Source organism: Abramis brama (assembly GCF_963993115.1).
Source record: "Abramis brama genome assembly, chromosome: 14".
Taxonomy (NCBI): domain Eukaryota; kingdom Metazoa; phylum Chordata; class Actinopteri; order Cypriniformes; family Leuciscidae; genus Abramis; species Abramis brama.
Genome location: NC_139976.1, coordinates 8,104,470 through 8,128,757, shown reverse-complemented (window position 1 = coordinate 8,128,757; position 24,288 = coordinate 8,104,470). Strand labels below are relative to the sequence as shown.

General features: G+C 37.3%; 1 protein-coding gene across 1 annotated transcript; it reads right to left on the bottom strand.

Annotated features, from left to right (window-relative positions):
- Positions 1 to 2,272: 2,272 nt before the first annotated feature.
- cdc42ep4b (CDC42 effector protein (Rho GTPase binding) 4b) lies at positions 2,273 to 22,710 on the bottom strand. Its single transcript, XM_084134766.1, has 2 exons — positions 22,421 to 22,710; positions 2,273 to 5,061 (listed from the first exon to the last, which is right to left on the bottom strand). Exon 2 carries the CDS (start codon positions 4,866 to 4,868, stop codon positions 3,891 to 3,893), a length of 978 nt encoding a protein of 325 aa, XP_083990892.1. The 5' UTR covers positions 4,869 to 5,061; positions 22,421 to 22,710; the 3' UTR covers positions 2,273 to 3,890.
- Positions 22,711 to 24,288: the final 1,578 nt, after the last annotated feature.

Below are 24,288 nucleotides of genomic sequence, written 5' to 3'. Positions count from 1 at the left end.
GCTACTGTATGTTAAATTAGCTTTATGAAACCAAATCATTTGACAATGAGTCAGACTAACTGAAATAAGCCTGGCTTATTTGGTAAACTTGTTTTATGAAACAGGCCTCGGGACTGAGTTTGGACACCCCAGATTTAGACATTTAATAATAAGTGAGTATACACAAGAGTGAGAAAATGTACAATACTATTCCTTATTTATCCTTATAATCCAGTTTTTAGGTCGAGAAAGGGCAACAATTGTAATATATTTTACACACTGCAAATACACCTGGAAAAAACAAACTGTTGCATTTAAAATAAACAAAATACAATGCTTTTTTTTTTTTTTTTTTTTAAAGGGGAATAAGATTATATTTCAAAATATTAGCCATTGATAGCCAATCACCTTTAGCTGTACTTCTAGAATGATGGTTGACCACAAGATGGCAGTAGGAACACAGCTATACTATACACAAGCCTAGATTCATTATAGTGTTTGCATTTTCCATAATATTTTCACATTCTAGGCAAATTATAATATTTTTCAGGTAAACAATCTATCAACATATTTGATGTCAAGTTAGTGCGCTTACCTAATAGCTCATGTTCACCTTGAATCCACTTCCTCCAATGCATTTCCACTGAAAATGTGTTCATTTCAGTAAGGAAGAGTTAGAGTACTAAATTAATTACACATCTAGTCCTGGTAGAGATGTTCTGTCCATGTTTACAATTGTAGAGGTGTATCTCCATTTTAATTAAGTTATTTTTAGGTCCACCCCCTATTGAGAAGAATTTGCTTTTTGAAATATAATCATTGACTTTTGAATTGAATCTGTCAGATCTGTTTGATCAGCTCAAACTGTGCGCAGTGGTAGAGTTCCCTGAGTCAGCATACTGGAAAAGCTGTGATACAGCAGTTTTAGCCTGAGGATGATTATTAAGCATGTAAATCAGCTACAACATGAACAAACACGCTCAGGTATTTTGTTTTACTCTTAAATGATTATTCACATTGACAGTCATGAACACCAGTACAAATTATGGCCCTTTGGTGAAGTTTATCAGCTTTCTTATTTATTGAAAAATAGAACTGTTATTTTGCAAGGGAAAGCGAGGCAGGGCATTATATATTATTTCAGTACAGAATAATACAGACATTAAGTGAAAAAAAAAAAAAAAAAAAAAAAGATAAACAGCAAATACTTGGAAATTAAAGAGATGGTTTAAACTTTAGTGTTTGTCAATAATTTTCTGTAGGAAGATGTTGTGCTATACAACTGCTCATATAGTAATCAAGCAAAGAAACTATAGTAACCTCTATGCCATCATATATGGATGATACTGTTGTCTCTCTAAGCATATAGACACTTGTAAAAGTATTGATGGCCTGTAAGAAAACTACTCCAAACTGTAGAGGGAGCCCTGGTGCTCTGAAAACCTGATATAGTCCAGCATTCCAGCTCATTTTCAGTCTCACAAATCCAGTTCCGGACATCTGGTCGTCTTCAAAACTTTGCGTGCAGCGTGATATCTCCAAGACCACTTCCTTAACCCGTATGAACAAAACTTAAAGAAATTGGCACATTTGATTATCCTCCTTTTTGTGCTAGAAGACAAATGAAGCATTTCAACCAGATATAAGGCAACACAAGCCCCTCGTACCCCTTTAATAAAGCCCATTTCCAAACCATTCTATACACAATGAAAAACACCCTAGTCTGCATTACAAACATCTCACGGTTTCTCTTTTAGAGTTCTTATTAATCGTACCTTACTTGTTCCTCTGTACAGACATGCTGATTTCACAAACCACTGAAAAACAGATGAGCAAGCAAATAATGTAGTTGTAGTCTGATCACAAAGAACAGATTACAAAGTGAAGGTAAAAGGCCACAGAGAAATCAGTATAATAAGATTGCAGAAACCAACTGTTTACAAATATAACCGATTCTACAAAATGGTGTTCTCTTCAGCTCCTAGTGTGCTTATAATGTCAGATTACAGGGCCAGCACTGTTGACTAATAACGTCAATCAAAAAACTCAAATATACATGAAATGAATAACTGAACATTATGTACATATATCAAGAATGGAACACTTAAATTATCTCCCCGAAACATAACTGTGATCCAAAGTGCACAATAAACAGTTAATACTTGCTGAGATACCAGGATGTTAATCATCTGCAGTCATTTGATGTTTTCTGTGGTGAGCCGATAGTGTTAAATATCTTGTCAGTTTTATGGCGAATTTGCTAACTGTTGTTATAAAACTTTTTTTTTTTCTTGCTAGTTTGTGAAAGTCTCATAAGAGAGACCTAAATGTGAAGTGTGTAATTTCTGCAGCACTAAACAGAATTTCAAAAATGACTATTGGTAGATGCAGATGTTTGAAACTTGTCAAAAAACACCAGTCAAACAAATGCGTAGCCCCGCCCCCAAACTCACATGATTGGCTGAGGCGATGTTATGGAATCCATTTAAATGTTCCAAATCACCATAAATAAACTGAATACTGCAGATTTTTTTAATTATTATTATTATTATTATTATTTATGAATTCCATTTTGGTGCTGCTAGTGGCAGGGAAATTACACACCTCTCTTTTAAGGAAAATCAAGTGAAAGCTTTGAAATATAATGTGACTGTGGAATGAGTCAGATCTGTTCCATCCGCATAAACAATCTCTGTAAGATAATATTGCATGGAGGATCAAGTTTGCTCATTTTGAGATGAAAGAATTTTAATAAAAGTACATTTCTGTCTATGTTTAACCGACGCAAAGGGTATGGCACTAACTCACAGAGTGGCTATACAAGTTACAGTCTTATCATGGGGTGATAAGTCTTATCTCTCTTCAAAACCTAAATACAGAAATACAAAGAACTACAAGAGTCATTCAGAGATGAAAACCCCTCAATAGCCACTTCTGCTGATGAGCATGGTTTGAAGATCGAGGCACTACACTAGACCCTGAATAAGAGAGCTAACCCTTCATCTCTGAGCCTATACAATGATAATCAAATAGCACACTTCTCAGCCCTCTTGACATCAATCCTCATTCACACACACAAAATTGACGTCGTCATTGGTTCCACTCAGGCTGATTCTACTGCCTCCAAGCAGTGTCACCACTGCTCTCGGGTTCTGTATCCCATCAATATAAAGTCTCCAAGATTGAGAATTTCATGTGACCCGACAGGAAATCCTCTTAAACACAAATGGACCACATGGCAAAGACCAGATCCACTACATAAACAACTCTCAACAGGAAAAAAAAGGTAACATATGCCAGAGATAAAGCGTTGTGTTGAACCTCCAAACACGTTTATGGCATTCTAATCATTACTTCAACATTTACATCAATACAGATTTGTGTACAAGGCAAAATTTAGGATATAACTTAAAGATGGAATCAAAAACTGTAAAACATAGGAAACTTAAGACTGTTGGCAATAGTTTGGAAGTCCAAAGGCATAAGCGAGCTGCATCCGAGCACTGTGTCGATCATGGGAGAATATGAGGTTTGGTTCCACACAAACCTCCTGTATCAGCGTTCCAAGTGGTCAACACTGGAATTCATTAATGATACTCACGAGACCGTAATTACCATTTGAAACGGAATTTCCTCGCCTTGGCATATGCAAACACACAAGCACATTCCTCTCAAAGCTGTGGCGGCTCTGGTGAAAGTCACTAGTAACAGAAGGTTTGTATACCTGAACTAGGAATTGTAGTGAAAAAATATTTAGCAAGGGCTAAAACATACGTTTTCCCTTTCATCTCCATTATAAAATCAGTCCTCCATGTCAATGTACAAGCTTTGCATTCACCAATCAACCACAACCCACCTCCTCCTCTTCTTTTAGTCTTTGCAAAGACTGTTATGGCAACTTACAGCTCATTTTACACCCTAATCTCGTCATCATCGTCATCATCCATGTAGGAGAAGTCTCTCTCGTCTTGCACTCGAGGTGAGCTGTACTTGATGTCGTCCATATTTCCCTCATAAATCTGATTGTGGGGTTTTTCATCCAGCACGGTGGACCCTGAACTTGAGAGGGAACAGCTGTCCAAGTGTTGATGGTTCCTGGTTTGGAGCTCTGGAGTGTAAGGGTTGGTGCCTGGCCTTTGGCGTGGAGGCCTGACTGGAGGAAGGGGATCCTCTTCGACTTCATTGGGAGGACTCTGAGGCGGCGAGCTGCTCTTCCCCTCTTCGAATCCCAGATCGTCATCATCTAAGCCCTTCTTGTCCATCACACTCAGGATGTCGCCCAGCATGGAGGGACCCAGATCAATGTGGAAGGACATGATTGACTCTGCATGTTTCATGCCTCCGGTGTAAGGAACTGACGGACGCAAGTCGGTCAGCTCACCAAAATTCCTCTCGTCCAGCTCCAAGTCCGATACAGCTGGCGCTGCAGCTCCGTTAAACGGCTTTCCATCAACTTCCGGAACGTTCTTTAAAGGACTTGAGGACACGCTCTTGGGAAGGTGGATTTCTGAACCTCGTCCTGCATTGTCATCATTCAAATATGGCAGTGAGATTGCATTTTTTACATAACTCGGCGAGCCTCCAGGGGGCGCTAGTTTGGATTTGTCAGGCTTGTCGCGATTGACCGACTGGGAGCGCTTGCTGCTTCGGAACGTACGGGAAAGGAGGCTCTGTTTAGGTGAGCTCTGCTGTACCTCCGGCTCCCTTGGTGGCTCCCCTGAGCGGCTGCTAAGAAAGGAGGTGTCCCCGAAAGCGTCGCCTCCTCGCCCCACATGCATAGTGTGACGGAAGTCACCCAGGGGTGCGCTGATCATCTCTGCAGTCAGGTCAGCACGAGAGCGCCGCTTTGACTGGGAGGACGAGGACACAAGCTGCTTCAGAATAGGCATGATGACTTCTTAAATACTGTCTGCAGAAAAATAAAATCGCCAAAGTCTTTTCTCGCCAAGAGATAGGTCACTCTTTCCTCTGACGGTGTAGATCCAGGACAGTGGTCAGGATGAAAACTCTTCCAAAAACCTAGGACACAGCCATTTTTATCCTTAAAGTACAGTGTCCTTCCTTCAACATCTGACAACTGACCTATAACAGAAGAGAAAAGAAACAATAAATGTCATTTTATTTTATTACCTAATATGAGATGGATTCTCTTTTTCTTTAGAACTTGAGTTGAACTGTCAGCTGATGGAAAATATTACAATTATATTGAAATTATACATGATACTTGGAATTTCTAGAGATTTTAAGTCATGATGACATCACATACTCAATTTAGGTACTAATTAGTTTTAAATGGATTAATTATAGGGGAAATTTCCTTTGAAGAAGAAAAAGGGGTGAAAAAAAAGAAAGAAAAACTAAGCCACTTGAAGTATTACATAACACATTAACAGAGAGGTGGAAGAGGTTGGAAAAGGAATTCCCATTTCATCCCATAAGCCATGAGACTTTTTATTGTTCTTGGAGGAAGTGCGGTCATGAAAGGGTGACACGTTGCACGAGTGTTGATTTACTGAGCTCTTGTTACTGAAGGATTTACTTTTGCATGGTGGTCACCAAGTCACCACACAAACCAAAGCTTTGTACACTTCCAACTCTGCTTCCTATGAACTTGTGAACCATCTGTTTACTCAGAGGAATCTGGAATTAAACCACACAAATGGCATGCCAAATTCTAAGGCCTAGGATCAGCTTTCGAAAAAAAGAAAAAAACTTTTTGACCATAAACGTGTGTCATTATTGCCATGGGACATCAGTGATCCAAAAATTATCAAAAAAACAAAAACAAAAAAACAACAGACTCCTCCCATGAGCAAATACTTCTATATTCGAAAAGTAACATAGAACTGCAATTGTAATTTAGAAACAGTTCTTCAAAACAGTAAATAAGTTTTAATGAAAGTAGCCTTGCTTGAAAAACAAATACAACAAAAACAGTACAGATGAAACAAATAAAAGGGTGCAATGCAGATATTGGGCAATAATGTATCCCAAGGCACAAATCCCCTTTCTTTCCAAATCCACATTCATTTCATGATTGACCATGAGCTCAGAGGATCCTGGGAGCACAGGACTGCATTTCTTCTTAAATTCAACTCCATCCAGTGCAGTATTCTCTGTAGTGTGTGCCAGGCTCTTATATCATGCGGAAATCTAGACCTTTACACTGTGTTGTACTCCACTGCCTGAGATTTTCCTTCCAAGACCTGCTGACAAGGTACTTTTCCCTTTTCCCTTTTCCCTCGACACCTTTCTTGCATTTACACTCTTCTTTTTTGACTGCTTCTTCCTTTCATACATAACTAGGTACTTTAAGCATTCTACTTCCAATTAACTATTTGGGTTTTGCAATTCTTTTAATAATCGGAGGAAGAATGAACCGAAACATTAGGATAACATTCTCATTTCATTTACTTCCATTAGGAGGCTTTCCAGATATTGATTTGCATTTATTGCATTCAGTGTTTGAAAGCTTCTTGATTCATGTTCATTCAGAAAATTAAAATGACTAAGAAAATGGCTAAGGTGGTTTAAGGTGGCTCTGATGAATGTATTAAGCAAGCAACTAAGTAAATAAAGTAAATAAATACATAAAGTATGTAATAAGTAATAATAAAGTAATAAAGTAAATACATAAAGTAAGCAAATATGTTAAACAAACAAGTACAATGAAAGATGGAGTATAGCATTCTGGTAAGCTTTTAAATAAAGCTAAGATTTTAAAAAAATATATTAGTTTATTATTATTATTGTTAATTAATTCTTATTGCTTGCAAACTGCATGTAAGCTGCTGAATATGAGCTACAACCAGTTCTTGATTCCCAACTCTATTTGAAACCACTTTTTCCTTTCTATTTTTTTTTTCTTCGCTTCTCCGCATCTTTCTCTTAAAGCGAAACATATTGCATGTCTTGGAAGACTAATGGTGGTTGTATCATCCTATTGTAAGGTCACTGTAGAGGGTATGAAACAAAGGGAAAGTAGAAAAAGAGAACGACTGAATACGAGAGAACTCCAGTGCTCTTTGGGTTCACTGTGAACATTTTGATCCCCAACTGTGCGCTGTGATTTATGGTTTAATAATCTGATTATCTGCTTCTTTACACAGGGGAGGCCTATTAGCCTGGACTGACCACCAACAGCCAACAAAAGACTTAAAGGGTTAGTTCACCCAAAAATGAAAATTCTGTCAGTAATTACTCACCCTCATCTTGTTCCAACCATGCAAGTCTTTCGTTCATCTTCGGATCACAAATTAAGATATTTTTGTCTTAAATCTGACAGCTTTCTCACTCCTCCATAGGCTTTCAGAGGGACCCAAACTCGCCGGCCCAGAATAGTTATTAAAAACATCGTTAAAATAGTCCAAGTGACTACAGTGGCTCTACATTAAGTTTATCATGTGACGACAATACTTTTTGTGCGGAAAAACAACAAAAATAACGACTTTATCCAACTATTAGTGTTCTTCAATGTGGGCCTCTGACGAGAGTTCACGGGAGCGCCAGGACGCATGTGCGAGAACTGAGATTACGGCGTTCTTCTTCTTCTACTTCTTGTTACTGGCTGCTCACTCCTTGGGAGTATGGAGGAGTGAGAAAGCTGTCAGATTTCATCAAAAATATCTTCATTTGTGATCTGAAGATGAACGAAAGACTTGCATGGTTGGAACAACATGAGGGTGAGTAATTACTGACAGAATTTTCATTTTTGGGTGAACTAACCCTTTAAGACACACCAATCACTCAAACAAACCATGATCAAAGACAAAATTGTACGACAAACAAAATGCCAAAAAAGTCAGATTTTTCTAAGGTTGAAACATATGAACAAAGCGCTTGTTGCCGTCTGGAGACGGTAGACGGTAGTCTGCAATTTTGTTTTCAAACATGACTTCATAACCATTCCAGAGTTGCATGCACACCATCTGGATGAATGAGATCCAGGCAACAATATCCCAAAGACACGTCACCCCACCAAAAACATTTGCATCTCTGACAACAAAAGCCTATTGAGCGACTGTAGCTGTGAGAGAACAGAGGAGGGTTTGATAAACGATAAGCTCTCCACTTGAGTCAAAGAACTGGGCGTCCCAGAGGAGGATTCAGCTCTGCCCGCTGGCAGATTGACCTCATTGTTGAATCACAGCATATCGCCCCACTCCGACGTCCAGATAGATTATTGTATCTGTGTTTGTATGAAGTAATGCAAGACACGCTAGTGTAAGACACCGTCCTGTGTAAATGATTTTGATCATATAAATCAACAATCAAAAAAGGCCATTTTTAACATCAGGACATAATGATCTTAAATTAAAAGGTACACTATGTAACTTTTGGCACTCTAGCAGTTAATAAACAAATTGTCTTGCAGAAGAACATTGTAGCAAGAGCATGCTCTCTCTGTTTATGAATGACGAGTCATGCAGGTATTGGGCTACTTCGCAGCGGTTGTGGTCCCGCTCAGTCTAAATTAGTCCAAATATAACATATTATAAGTGTACAAAACACGGTTTGGAATATGAATTTGTGTGCTCGCTCATTACATACATTTTGTAAAAAAAGTATTGGTACAGACAAAACTGTCATACATCAAATGGATTTCAATACATTCAAATGGTAAAACAAATAATTTTTTATATATTTTAACATTATAGTTCTCTTACAACGTCATTTCAAAATACAGTGGCTTTGACTATGCTTTTTATGTTGTAGAACAAAATATTAAAGTAATATTAACCTCAGACCTCATTTTACGTAATTCCCATAGGAACCCATGCCAGATTAGCCATCCGGGTTGGCCTACAAATTAACGTCATAAATCACAACTGAACAGCTCTATTGCTCCAACAGTATGACACTTCATTATTAAGCAATGTATATATGGCTCACAGGGCATGATTAATTATATATTTAACTGGTTTTCTATAAAGTTGAATTAATTCAGTTAGTTCATTTAAGTCAACTGTGCCAAGTATTTTTAATCCTTAAAAATTTGTTTAGTAATTAGTAAAATGAACCATTCAAAACTGAACTTAGGATAAAACTATCCGACTTAATGAGAAATTATGGTTGATATTGTTAAAATGAAAAAGAGGTGTGATTGAAACGGCAAAATTACATTTTTAAATAATAACGTTATACTTTTTGTCAACTGTGTTGTCAAACGCCATGAACTGGTTTTGTCTTGGGTCCTTTTCATGCCTATTTCCCAGCAATCTCAGCGTCTAAACGCTTCATTAACAGCTACACTCAGGGGATTTCAGAGCATGTCATTTGTGTTCAGCATCATTACACATCAGTACAAAATCCTAACAGCTCCTGAAAGACAACACACCAGCTTAAGATCTCTCTCCCCCTCTGGACATGTGTGTACATATCAGAGCTCACTGGAGACCTACAACTTTACAGCTGGACGGACCCTCGTGATCAAACTCCGTGAGGGTCTAACCACACATCTGCAGGGCCTCGTTTCAGCGGGACCTCGTTTCACAGGCTCCAAGCTGGGATACCAGGAGACCCGCTACGGCCTCGTCAACATTCCTAAGCGTGAAACACACAAACACTCTCACCAGAAAAATATATTAGTCTGTCTCGTCTGGCAGGAGGCCGTTATGGCGATGATGGTAGAAAAACAAGGGAAGGATTGTGGGTTAAAAATGGAGAAATATTTTGAGGTTTGAGTATGAATGTGGCCATCAAACCCACATTTACATAACACACTTTTATGTACGTGAGACACACATCCAGAGATTAAGACCAGGAAAAATAAAGCAACTATGGTATAAATGATTCACATCTTCACCACAAGCATCATTTATCCCATGCTGTTAACTCATGATCTCACAATCTCTTGCGTAAAGTGTCCTCTCATGCAAAGCTCATGGAAGGAAGTCAGATGAGACGTTCCACTAAATGAAACACCAGCTGTTACTTGACATTATTGTACTTTTATTTATAGATCTGTTTTAATCTTTTAAGAGTAATCATTACTTATTTAACAGGGTACTTCTGAGCTCTGGAAAAGATCATAATTATTCTTCCAATACAACTGCAGCTCTCTGATTATTTTTTTATTTTTTTTTAGGGTACAAAACTCTGGAACTCATTACCATGTTTTATTTAAGCAAAAATTATGAATAACTATATTACACATTACATCAGAATATATATTCACACTTTAGACATGACATGAAGTGAAGCACATTAGGAAGGACTGTATTCACATTAGAGCATAACATTACAATTGTTTAAAGGGATAGTTCACCCAAGAATGAAAATTCTGTCATCATTTTCTCTCCCTCATGTCGTTCCAAACCTGTAAGACTTTCATTTATCTTCGGAACACAAATGAAAATATTTTTAATGAATTCGGAGCGATTTCTCTCCCTCCATCGCCAGCTACGCAACCACTTTAAAAAGTTCATAATGGGATCATAAAACTAATCCATATGAATTGATTGGTTTAGTTCAAATTTTCTGAAGAGACGATAGCTTTATACACTGAACAGATATCAGTCAAATAAAGTCTTACGGGTTTGAACAGCTCACGAAAATCGAATTATTACGGTTTTATTCATTTACCTTGTATTTTGCATGGGATCTACTACTTGAATGAGTAGCTATATAAATGATATTCACAAAAACCACTACATTTATACTTATTTGTTACATTTGTCCTAGTAACATCAAAGTCCCTTTTAAGGAAAGTCTGTTTACTTGGCAGCCATATTTGCAACGCCACCGGGCAGCTATTTTGGGCATCCAAGACCAAGTCCTATCTATCTGAATGGGGAATACTGAAATCTCAAACTGCTTGCCGAACTCATTATTAAATAGCATATTTAAAATCAGCAACAAAATATGACAAAATATCCAATAAATGTTGTTTCTTATGCTCAAATATATATTTTTTTCGGGCTAGACCAGCCAATGCACATGTGCAGTCCTAAGCGCAAGTCTCAGGTTTCTAGCGGAACCAGAGATTCTAACGGCAGTGACGCAATGATTGGCTGATTGATTGGTAATGCTGATTGTATTCCATGTTGCACGTTGCAGTTTCTCCCTATTCATATGTAATAGGAGTGAACCATCTTTCACCAAAAGGCCTATGCCAGCCTGTGATTCATTGCGATCTGGGACAGCAGGATTGAGGCACATTCATCCATTTGATTAACGTCCAGACAACACACTACATAATCTCTTTTAAGACTTAACATCCCTTTAAGAGTCTCTGCTCTTGGAGAGGTTGCTGGTGTCTGTAAAACACTGATTTCTGTGTGTCTGGCACAATGACAGATTAAACACACAACAGCAGTCAAATCAGCCATAAACTGTCAATACAGTTTTGATTGTTTAAGGCTGATTTGACTGCTGTTAAGTATTTGCAGTATCATACTACAAATGTAAGCAAGGGTAGACATACTCTAGGAAGTACAGCACTGCAGAGACTCTGTCTGCATGATATTGCAGGAGATTCACACCACAGTGTGATATTCCAACACTATCTCATGACCAATTCGTACGAAATCGTACGAATGATAAAAAGATGGCTAATTCGTACGAATTCGTACGACCTCACTCGTACGAATGTTTACGATTTGTCTAAACCCACGTGATGGGTAGGTTTAGGGGCGGGGTCAGGGGTAGGTAATTCGTAAAATATGTACGATTTTGCAAAAATCGTACTAATTCGTACGAGTGAGGTCGTATGAATTCATACGAATTAGCCACCTCGTAGAATTTGTACGTTTTCCCGTGAGATCGGGTTGGATATTCCTGACAAATCATTCATTCTGAGTGCTGCTGCTATCAGTCATAAAATAATTAAACTGTGATGCATGCATTTATCAAAATAAATGTTCAAAAAGTTCATGAAGAACTTCATGCCACTGGTGGTTGGTTACAGTGTAAACATGGTCCATTTCACTGTAGGCCTTCTGCATAAAAATGAAGTTCAAATATTCAAAAAAATGTTGCTTTATTAAGATGAAAAAACTAAATATCATCCTTATAGTCCCTAACATGTTAACGAAGTTAACAAATTTTCATTGAAACCAGGAACTGGTTGAAAGCATAAAAAAGCTGAATGGTTTTCAGATGTTATTATTGACTACAATTACAACCTGTTTTTCCTGTTAACCTCACCACAAGCCTAAAGCCTTATACAGACAGATATTAAGTGGTGAATAAACAGATGGAAAGGTAAATGTGATACAGGGAAAACAGGAAGACAAGACACCCACCAAATCAACCAATAGAATCCCTTCTCACACCCATAAACACTGTAGAAAATATTTTAACTAAAATAAATGTTAATGTGTGTATACATTTGGTCCAACACCATGGACACAGAGGGAGAGAGAGACACTTATCTTATCAATAAGCAGTGATATGAGTGATAGTGAAGAGTTAGGGCAAATCATTTGAATGCAAACACTGTTTGAAAAATACCACAAGTGTGAAAAGTGGACATTTTGAAGACTGTTCTGGTCGCTCTTTTCCATGCAATTATAATGAAGGTTGCATGGAGTTTTGAAGCTTCAAAAAGGACACAAAAGCAGCATAAAAGTAGTCAACAAGACTAGTGCACTATGTTCCAAGCCTCAGGTGTCATATAACCGTTTTGAGCCATTAACCATTTCAACCAGATCAATGAGTTATAGTTGAACTCAAGTCAAGAACACGATTTGAGAACCAATCATCCAGACTTTTGTGAACTAGACCAGCCGATTCATCTGAAAAGCTAAGTTTCCCAAAAAGCATTGTAAGCCTAAGTAGATCATAGAACCATTGCCAACAATGGTCTCTTAGCTAACGATGCTTTTGAGAAACGATGGGAGAAGAGGGTGGATGTCAGGATTTTTCAGATTTTAGTCTGTTCCTCACAGAAATTCTATTGTATGGCTTCAGAAGACTGGGAATATATTGCACAAGTCATATTAACTACTTTTATGTTGTTTTTTTATCATCTTTATGAAATTTGACAGCACCAGTTCTCAACCACTTAATATTATACTGAAAAGAAAGACCAGGATATTAATTAAAAAGTCACTTTTTGTCCTCCACTGAAGAGGGAAAGTCATACAGGTTTAAAATGACATGAGGGTGAGTATCTGAGTAAATAGTACTATTACAGGGAAAAGGCAGGATCATTAGCAGATTATAACTCCATCAACAAGGTAAAGGAGAAAGAATCACACATGCAAAACACCTCAAGAGTTCAACCGCATAACAGAGTAATACTATCAGCTTCCCGGTCTAGTTTCTGAAAGTTTTCTCTCAGCTTGGTCCAGACAGGATATTATGCACTAGCTTAGTCGGCATTCAGCAGCAGCCAGCGGGGTAAAGAGATATACAGTACTGTGTGTGTTTGTGCTTTGAGTTTCTCTGCCAAACATGCTGAAACCAACCACAAGGATTACACACTAGATGTAGAAAACACTAAAAACCATGTTTAAACCAGCAAGGCCTCATGTGCCACACACAAACACACCTTTGAGTCTTTTAACCGACCAGTCTGACTTCACATTTAACGATAGCCTACCTCTAAAAGAAGCTTTACCTTTTCGTCAAAACCACTATTATGGCTTACGTTTTACAGGAATCATTCTTATTGCCAGTCACTTTTCGTCAAGGTGAAGGTTGCAGCTCTATAATCACAGCATATAAACAGACAGAACGTGGCCTTACTAATCAAGTAGATGATTAACTTTCCACATCCTTTCCACTCCACATTCCTGCCGTTTTCCTCTGCCAAAAAGCCCATGGGTTCAGACTTAGCCAACAAACCTCTCACAGCTGTGTAATTCTGCACACAATCAGAAAACTTTAAACCCAGGCTGAGAAGAGCGCAAATAACAATCGATTTTGAAAATGAAAATTGCATAATCTGGTTTGAAGGCTAAGAAGAGCTGCTGCCCATAACCCTTTCCAAACGGCACAGCCGAGAATGAGAGAGCCAGCAGTGCTGCGTCTTCCCTGGGTGTTGCCGACAGTCTTGGGGCCCGTGTGTCTGGGACACACAAGCATGAGTGTGTTGAAGAAAAGCAGACACACATCGGGTGGTGCCATCTTGGCAGAGGTGCTACACGACTGTGCGCCAGCAGGCTCGCCACAGTCCTCGCAGGGCATTTCCATCCAACATCTCGTTAGACGGAGAGAAAATGAGGCCAATGTTACATGTCTCTAAACATTTCTGATAGGGAGAGTGGGGAAGTCGTCCCCTTAACCTATAGTGGTGTATTTGTGTCACATGACCACTTTAGAAAGTGCCCATCACATAAGCACATTATTTATTTTTTTCAAAGTAACTTTTTTGCATTGTAGTCTAAATTAATTATGTCAAAGCAAATGTATCCAGCTCAACAATATATATTTAATAAAAACAATTTTCAATGTAAAAGTATTGGCATGATTGCCAAAGCTGTATACATTAAACAAGTAATGACAAGAAAAAGCAATATACAATATAAGAATAAAAAAAACAACATCAATAAAAAAAAGTTTTAAAACAATGCACCAAGTACTGAAATAAATAAATAAATAAAGATAATCTTTAAAATACTATATCAAATTGGTGGATTATTCAAATAATCCGAATTTTGACTTTTCAGGGCTGATTAATGCAAATGCAAATGCAATGCAGGAAAAAATAAGACTTTAGAGAATTAGTTTTACTTTCCCATTTATATTCATTATTTTAATAAATTAGTTTATTCCTCAATGACTCAAATTACCCCTTGACGAGCCACGGCTTAAATGGGAGTACAAGTTATATTTCTATGATGTTTTCTTTTCCATTTCGCCTTGAACTATAATTAGGTGTATCTGTGAGCCATCACGTTCTTCCACCCATGCTCAGTTCTCCACACAGCTACAATTTATGAAGCACTTTGCTAAGTCAAACAGATAAAGAAGATATTTCCCAGCTGACCTTCTCAAACATCTTGGTATTGTGAAACGCAAACTTTGGACAACTTCTCGTCATTCATCTTTTCAGTCTGGGTTCAAAAGTTCAACCATTTTGGATCATTGTCAACAAAACTGTTGAAATCTGAAAACTGATTTTCACCAATCCTACTGTTTCTTTGAGAATATGCGCAACAATAAAATGTGTCTACAGCATGAGTCACTGACAAAGTTTGTATTATACATTAGACAGTATAAAGCCTGTCTTTCAAAACAACTTCCTTCACAGGTTCACAAGACACCAGTCAAGCAGCATTTTTCAAGGCAGCACTCATGAAAAGGAAGGTCTCTAATTTACAACTTTCTGTTTTGCTCATAGGAATTCCCCATTGGCATCAAAAGGATACAAGAGGACCTCGAGTAACCTAAACTTGCAACATTCAATGATTAATGATTGACATTGTTTTACATCCTAAACAGCTGAATAAATTATAAGCGGCCGTTCACACAGAACACGTTTTTCCATTCCACTGCGCTACTCTTCCATTTTCTTTCTATGTAAACACGCGCTAGACGGACGTGTTTGACCGTCGCGCCCGCGTCTTGCATCTTTTGCAGAGTTTCGCGCATGACACGGCATTATAAAAACGCGGTTTAGGTTGAAATAATCTCAAATTTTAAAGACGCAAAAACGTGTTCTGTGTGAACCAGCCCTCAGACTGGTCTCAACTTAGCCATATTATACAAATCACTGAATACTCCTAAACAGTTTTCAATTGAAACGATCTCGTCTGAATGACCTAAAAAGACAAAAAAGATAAAATTATCGTAATTGCAAGATGCCGATTTCTTTTTAGGTCTTCTTAACAACAACAAAAATCCGTTTGCTGTTGACAGCAAAATAATATCTATTCTCAACTATTTCTATATTTTTTAACAATTTTTTTTATAAAACAGCATGGCAATTGAAATATCTTAAAACAGATGGCATTTTGGGTATTTTACACAAGTTGGAAGAAAGAGCTTTTTATTCAATTCTAACTTATAATTAAAATTTCGAAAAAGATATTTACTGGTCAGAAACTTGTAATCACGGTAATTGTGAAGTCTACAAAGCATTAGACAATCATAACTCTCCTGCAATGACAACATACCAATTAACTTAAAAGTAAAAAAAAAAAAAAAACTTCTCATACATGACTTCTCATCAACTGATAAAATCCTTGTAAATCCTCTCAGGTGGTGACTCAACATGGTGACAGCAGTCTTTGTATATGTAATGCATGCATGAATGATGTGGTTTAAGCACTGATTGCTAACGCACAGCTGTCAATGTGGTTCAGCTCTAGTAGGTCTGAAAAGAGCTAGGTCCACTCACTTTACACCCTTAAACCAGATGTGGTTTAGAAGAGAATAGCTCCGAAATTTAAATACACAATGCACAGTCACTATTACAAATATTTACCATGGTTGCCACCAAAATATTATTATGACAATGGCTAACACAAATGAATGCAATGCAGAAGTAATAATAACTGCAGAAATTACAGGCAGTGCCTTTGGTAAATGTAGTTTCAATAGCAAAACTAGTAGCAATAGTGTTAAATGCAGCCCAAATCACTTAATCTGAAATCAACAATACTTAAATACCATGATTGATTCCTATCGTTTAAAATAGGAAGCCTGACTGTGCAAATCAATCCAACACTCCACCTTTAACACACTCAGTGACCTAGTGTGTGAGTTTACTGGAGCATATAAGTGTTCCTCCACAGGATAAGGCCTCTGGAAACGCCCAACTGTCAACCCTCAAAGACACTGAAACTGTGGAAGCAAAGTCACAACGATCACAATACACTTAAATAAATAGAGCTTAAAGAAGAAACGATCTTAAGTATGAGCCAATCCCTTTACACAAACAAAAGTAAGAGAAATATATCTAGCTATGACTAGACCTCAGAAGACATTCTTACCTTTGAAACTGTAGTTTGCTAATTTTGTGGAAGCTTGACTATTTCACAAAATAAATAACTTAAATGAAATAAATCCCCATTCATATGGCAAGTTCTGTAAAGCTGGTCTGAGCGAGCACAAGCAACAGTAACTAAAATGGGCGAAGCTTAGTGAAGGGTCAATTAACTCATTGTTGGTCTATTTTGAAAGAAACACAACTGCTAAATTGCTAGTAATCTATGGAAATATAAACATTCTGAAGACCACACATCATGTATGGGTCATGTGTCCATGAATTCGGGCCACACTTGTGGGTTACTTTGAGCATAATGACACTGCGTGACAGAGGGCATATGTTATGGATCTATAAGGATATTGGATTACTCAAGTGAAGCCAAGAGCATCTGGGATTGGAATGGACACTAATGGAGAAAAGAACTGCTCCTTTTCTCTTTTCACCAGCCATATGCTTAAGGGAGACTACCTGTTACTCTATGAGAAGAAAATGGATTGACATTGAATGATGGGGAGAGATATGAGCAATGAAGAGGAGAACTATAAGAGAATGTAAAGAATAATGTACAAATGAAGAGACACAGTGAGAAACAAAAAGGAATGTTTTTCCTTCTCTGTGAAAAAGAAGTACACAAGCAAGTGTCCTCACAAAATGGCTTTGGAAATTGTTATGGCCATTATTGTCTTTCTCTCTGGTGTTATCTTAGTTCAGGATAAACACGAGTATCATTAATGAGCAACATCAATAAGCTACCAGGAAATATCGCAGTTCAATAAAGGTGATAAACACACTAATGGCAACATTAACAGCTTGGGAGCAAGACAAAAGAGCAAAGGGCCAAAACCACAGAGAAAATGGCTATCTATGTGAAATGTGGCCAGAATAGTTGTCGGGCTGTGCCAGCCAGGTATTAGAAATAATGTGCTTCGAGGTTTGGACTTAAAGAGAAACAGGACACTCAAGTTGAGGTCCACTTTCACAGGGAGTGATGCCGATACTGTCACTCCAAAAATGTGTGGCTCAACCCAAAGGAAATCACCTGTCATTTGCTCAAAGGAGTATCTTTTTGGCTGCTAAACAATACCAGTGACTTAAACCGGTTTCATGCCTTTCAACACCATCACACAACACAGTAATCATGAATTTGCCATCTCAAAAATGAGGGACTCGAGCAATGAATCTCAGTCTGAAACTTGACAGTCATCATCTTGAAACCAAAGAAAGGTTACTTAAGCACCATGTTACTTCAGGCTGGAGTATGTGAAGAAACTAGTTCCCTATCAATGAGCTCATCAACATGCATGAGTTCATTACATAGAAAATGAGTAATCCACCAATAATTTTCAGCATAAAGTCAGCTGTTAGTTAGTTTACATACCACAAATGCCGATAAGCTAAAATTACCATAGTCTCACTTAGCAAGACTTCTGACTACCAGGATACATAGTGCAGTTTATTCAAGCCAAGAACAGAAAAAGGTCATCATGTAAAGTGACCAAACACGGTCTTCTTGTTACCTGGCATCTGAAATAGTTGGGATCTCAATGAAAGTGACCTAAATGGAAGAAAATTACCAGCCAATCATTTTGCAATAGCTTTTTTCAGCTCTTTTTTTATGAACTTTGGGAGGTCTGTGGGTTTGTCATATGAAGCTATAATGACTTGAACTGTGATTATCAGCGTCTAAAAGATCTTGGTCAACAATTAACCATTGGTTGAGATTTTTTTGAAAACGTTGAAACAGTTTCTTATTTAATTTTCCAGGAATCCATATCATAGCTTCCTTAGTTGTGAATACAGCAGCACAGATTAATATCAAGTCAGTTAATAATGACTGCAGCCTACACTTGTTAACAAGAGTTAAACAAGTTCATATGACAGGATTCGTATGGACTAAACGCTATAGGGCTTTGGTCTTCTTGGTATAAGAAGAACTGGCTCATTGCCTGGTGTCAGGAGGAGGTCAGCCTGTAGGACTGCAGGAGGTTTGGTTTCAGAGGAATACGCTTTTCTGCCACTAGTATGTCAGATTCCTGAGGCCTCAGCTGGGCTTGCAGGGAGATCGAGTCGTCTTATTCAAGTTCATGAGGAGAGGAGACAGTGCAAAAATATTGACTCTTGGCAAGACACGGAGTCGTGGTTTAAATAGTTTTACTTTCCCTTGAGGTCTGATATGAATGCAGTACAGTTTTCCCAAGTTCAAAGTCTTCTACATAAAAGCTAACAATATCTTGCAGGCATTTCCTATCATTGTATAATAAATAGCATGCCGTGCTGCTCAAAAAAAACAAACAGTTGCATCAATATTAAAAATAAAATAAAAATGATGGTGAAACAGCCAAATCATAACAACACCCCCTAAAAAAAACAACAATACAAAATAAAATTGTGTATAATAAATGTATTTTTTTAAAGAAATACTACTTTTATTCAGCAAGGACACATTAAACAAAAGTGACAGTAATTATACTTTTAAAGATTTCCATTTCAAATAAATGCTGCTTTTGAACTTTCTATTAATCAAATAATCCTAAATTTTTTTTAAATAAAAATCATGTGTCATGGTTTCCCCAAAAATATTATGCAGCACAACTTTTTTCCACATTGATAGTAATAAGAAATGTTTCTTGAGCACCAAATCAGCACATTATATTTCTGACGGATCATGTGACTGAAGACTGGAGTAATGATGCTGAAAATTCAGCTTTGACATAGCATGAATAAATACATTAAAATATATTCAAATAAAAAAAGCTATTTTAAATTTAATAATATTTCACAATAGTACTGTTTTACTGTGTTTTTGATCAAATAACTGCATCCTTGGTGAGCATTAGAGCCTTCTTTCAAAGAAATAAAAAAAAAATCATACCGACCCCAAACTTTTGAAAAATAGTGTATTACTAGTGTATGATTTCAGTACAACCAGTCTTATAAAATATTGCTTTTAAACTTTAATATTATAGCCTACAGCTTGATCTTCACCCTAACAACTGGGACGGGTGGGTGTTGAAGTTGTTATCTAGAAAGGCCAGGAACACCCATGATTAACTAACCACCATAACGAACAACTTACACGCAAACCTGCAGGCTAAATTTAGGAAGGTTATGCTTTCAAAGCCCCCCAGGTTGAACTTTAGTCCTTTGAGCACAGACATGTCGACCTCCTGTAGTGTGTGTGTCGACAGCTGGGCTGATTACATCAGAGAGGAATAAAGCTTTCTGAGGAGCACAACAGACTCATGCTGCTGAGTCACAAGAAGGCCACCGTAGTGATTGAACAATAAACTAAGAATTATTAATACAGTTGATGTGAGTCTCTTCCCCTCTAAAACACACACACACACACACACACACACTGCTGCAGCTAAATCATATCACAGCAGGAGTGGATGGGCAAGCAGCCAGCTGTATCACTACAGATCCATCCACACACACTCACTCACTCACTCACTCACTCACTCAAGCTGTACACACACATAAGCACCAAGCAAGAGGCTGCTGATGCATTTCAAGTCAAAGTGAAATAAAAAATGTAATATAGTTGAACATATTTGTAATATAATCACAAATTTTGCCCAAATTTTGCAGCCCTACAAACAAGCATGTGCAGCTTTTTAGCTTTTTAGAAGCCCTACATACAGGTTTGGAACGACATGAGAAGGACTAAATAATTACTGGATTTTAATTTTGGGGTGAAGAAAGTAACTAAAGAAAGAAAGTTTACTCTGTGTAAAACGCATGAGAGAATGGGCCTGTAAGGTGAGAAAAGAAAGAAAAATTAGGAAAGAAAAAAGTGGAAAAAGAACAGACTGCATTTATCTGTCCATCTGGCAGGTCGGCCTTATACCGCGCACACACACACACACACACACACACACACACACACACACACACAATGACCTTGGCCCACATCTTCCATGCTACAATTTAGGCCAGAACTGTCTCTCTGCTTGCCGGCTCTCCTAACTGGAATATCATAATGAGCTCAGGATATTAACCAGGCAGCTTTAACTCCGGGTATACAGTGATTTGTTTGGTCTGTCCAGGCACATACTGACCTCAGAGCACTGGCGGCATGGTTGTTAATGCCACCTTTCACAAATATTGACACCAAGAATGATAAAAATGTCAAAGGTTAAGGGTCAAAGCCCTAGACCACACAACGCTCAAGTTATAATTCTGTATTACTTTCACTTAAGCTGTGCTGGTGATCATTCGTTCCTGATAGAGGAATTAAAAGGTTTAGATAAATTAAGACTCCTTTCAACTTGGAGCAACAGAAAATATTCACACAAAAAATGTAAAAATGAAAAAAGTCAAACCATGATACTCAGAAGTTGACTGTGCTGTTGAGACAACCCATTAGGGTCAATCAATTTCACTCTGATAACCTTTTACAATACCAGAGCGCTTGCCAGTTTTCTGCAAACAACAGTTTGAGCCGTTAGAGTAACGAACTGTGAAACTGCAGCCATCTGACCAATGCGCATTATGCAACAGATGTGGCCAACAGGTTCAGGACAATATATGGAGAATACATCTGGAAATTCACAAGAAGCTCTTGGAATACTTCACTGGATTCCTGTTTCATTGCAACGTGGACTTAAGAAGTGGTTACATAACATTTCATCTACCACTTTTTCTTCATACCGGTACACTATAACAGCAGCTCCAAGGTCCATCCAGGCATTTAGCACCACTATACTAATGACTCAAAATCACAAGCTCCTTGTCTCCTGCAATCCCAACAAGCAGCACACGTCAACGCCCCCCATTAGAGATCACTTGTTAACTGCTAACTCACTTTCACAATCGTCTGCATTGGTAGCCTATACAAAAGCCCCAGACTCTAAATCTGAAAGCGAAATTCAGATTGTGGAGTAAAATTATGTTGCCTCTGAAACAGAAATAATGATTAGACCTAACTGATTTAACAAGATCTATCCATAAAGGTCAGTGTACCACACATAGCTGATAAAAGACAAATAATGCAAACATAAAATAAAACAATAAGCCAGATATTAATGAAATAACATAAATATTAGCATTTGAATCAATATATATATAATTTAGGCTATTATACATAACTCAATGTACACATCTGTTATTGGGCTAAAAAAATATAAAAAGTTATCAATGAACATTATTATGTTAATATAATTTGTTACCATAATGTAAACATTTGATACATTATTTATTGCATAAAATGTAGGATAAAAAAAAAAAACCTAAACCATTGAAAAACCATGATCACAGCCCAAAGCAAACTAGGCTACACACAGTACTAGAGGAATGTCTGAGACTGACGCATTCAAAAGTGTACAAAAAATCTCTTTGGGACCACATTTGTTAAGTCCATTTAAGATTCAGATGAATGAGATATCTGTCTGTCTGACTGGCCTCTGGAGTTCAATACAAGACACTTGAAGAGCAAACGCTTCATTGTATCTTTATCTAACCCAGTGAACTTGTATCCAAACTTCTAATGGAACCTTGTGGGATGTGAGCAAAGGTAGCACAAATAACTTAATTTACGTAATAAATAATAAAGCTTTTTACCACTGTTTGCAGCGTCGTATTCGACCCCAGAATCCTCAATGCCAAGTTGAGCTTCTCATCCAACAACAATGGACCAAGTTCAATGGAATCACACTCCAAACAATAGAGTCCGTAGAGTGTAACAAAACACAGGTTCAGCCTGACATATGTCTCCGATATCCTTTAAACAGCTTTATGTGGGAGTAAAGCGTTTATAGATAATAAAAACGTGTTAAATAAGACACACTCCGCCGAATCCTGAGGAGCAGATCTTCGCGTAATGACTGTAGTTCAATGTGCGATGGCGCACTAATGCGGTTCAAGCGTCCAGAGACCGTCCTCTGACTGTGACGACGCCCCGCCCCCTGCCGTCCGCCCCGCCGTCCGCCCCGCCCCGCCCCTTTCAATGGTGAGCTCAGCCTCTCATTGCCTTTTAAAGGACCAGTATCAAATTTACGACCAAAGTTAAGTTTGCTTTTGGCGTCTATTAATTTTAATAATAAAAAAAAAACTTATACATATCATTCACATTTTATTTATTATTTTTATCATAATTTTTATTCATTTATACATTCTTTTATTTTTAATTTAATTTATTTATTTATTTAATACACATTAATTGTATTACTTTATTTATACACATTTATCATCCTTATATTACATATATTTGTAATTATTAATGTATTTGTTTTTAATAAAAATCTAAATATTATAATATAATGTACTATGATTGTATACAATTAATATAATATAATGATTTATATTATTAGTAGGAATCTTTGTTTCATTTTATTTCTTTTTCTTTTCAAAGACAAATAATTTTGCCCAGAGCCAGGCGATCACTGACTGCTCAATAACTCCTCACAGTTTTTTAAACTGTCTTGTTCAGAATATACATATTTGATCACAGAGTACACCCTTGGCATTAAACACTCATTATAATACAATACATCCAATTTTAGGCATTTTTAAAAGTCCTTAGATTCTGCACTGGCATATAATATTGATGAAGTAAATATTATACAAATCACAAAAATAAACATTTTAAATTAAAAAACAAAAAATCGAAAAACAAGGCAAACAGATGTCTTTATAAAAGTATCTGTGATCATCTTTTGTCTGAGAATAATTAAGTTCTGTTTTATTACGACTTTTGGTTAGTTACCAAAAGGAATGATGTTGCCACAGTAACCACACTAAACAAATGTGACATACTCAACACACACATCCTCTTCAGCTGTGTGATTCATAGTGACAGAGCAAATCAAAAAAACCTCTCTGTCACGTACATCTAAATAAACCTTCATTTTAGCTCTTTATTTTCAAAACACATATTTTGGTTTAAGTTCTACACTGAAAGGCAAAATACACACACACACACACACACACACACAGTCAAACCGTATGAACTTATGATGGATTGGGAATACTTATATTTTGTATATAATAAAGCAGTAAAACCACTACACATTTACAAGTCAATCTCCCCTTCAAACCTGCTTATAAAAAGCCGCCAAAGTGGTCAACAAACTTCCCATAAGTTTTCAAACAGGTGATTACTTCCTGACGTGCTCTTTATGGCGCTAGCAAACGGGCAGATCAATGGGCTCATATCCAGCGGTTAAAATTCTGCTCTATAATCAATATCAAAAGCATTTATCCAACCATTTGATCTTGGCATGGTGCATATTACCATTTTTGTGGAAGAGGAAAATAATATAATTAGATTAATAAAAAAAAAATCAAAGAAGTAACCACAAATAGGAAGCGAGTGCTGTGGTTCAAACAAGAAACACAACTGCAGAGCTTCACTAGCACCTTTGAATAAAACATTATGAGTTGTAGTAGCCCAGATGGTGGAGGAGTTGCTAACTGCATTTGGAATTAGC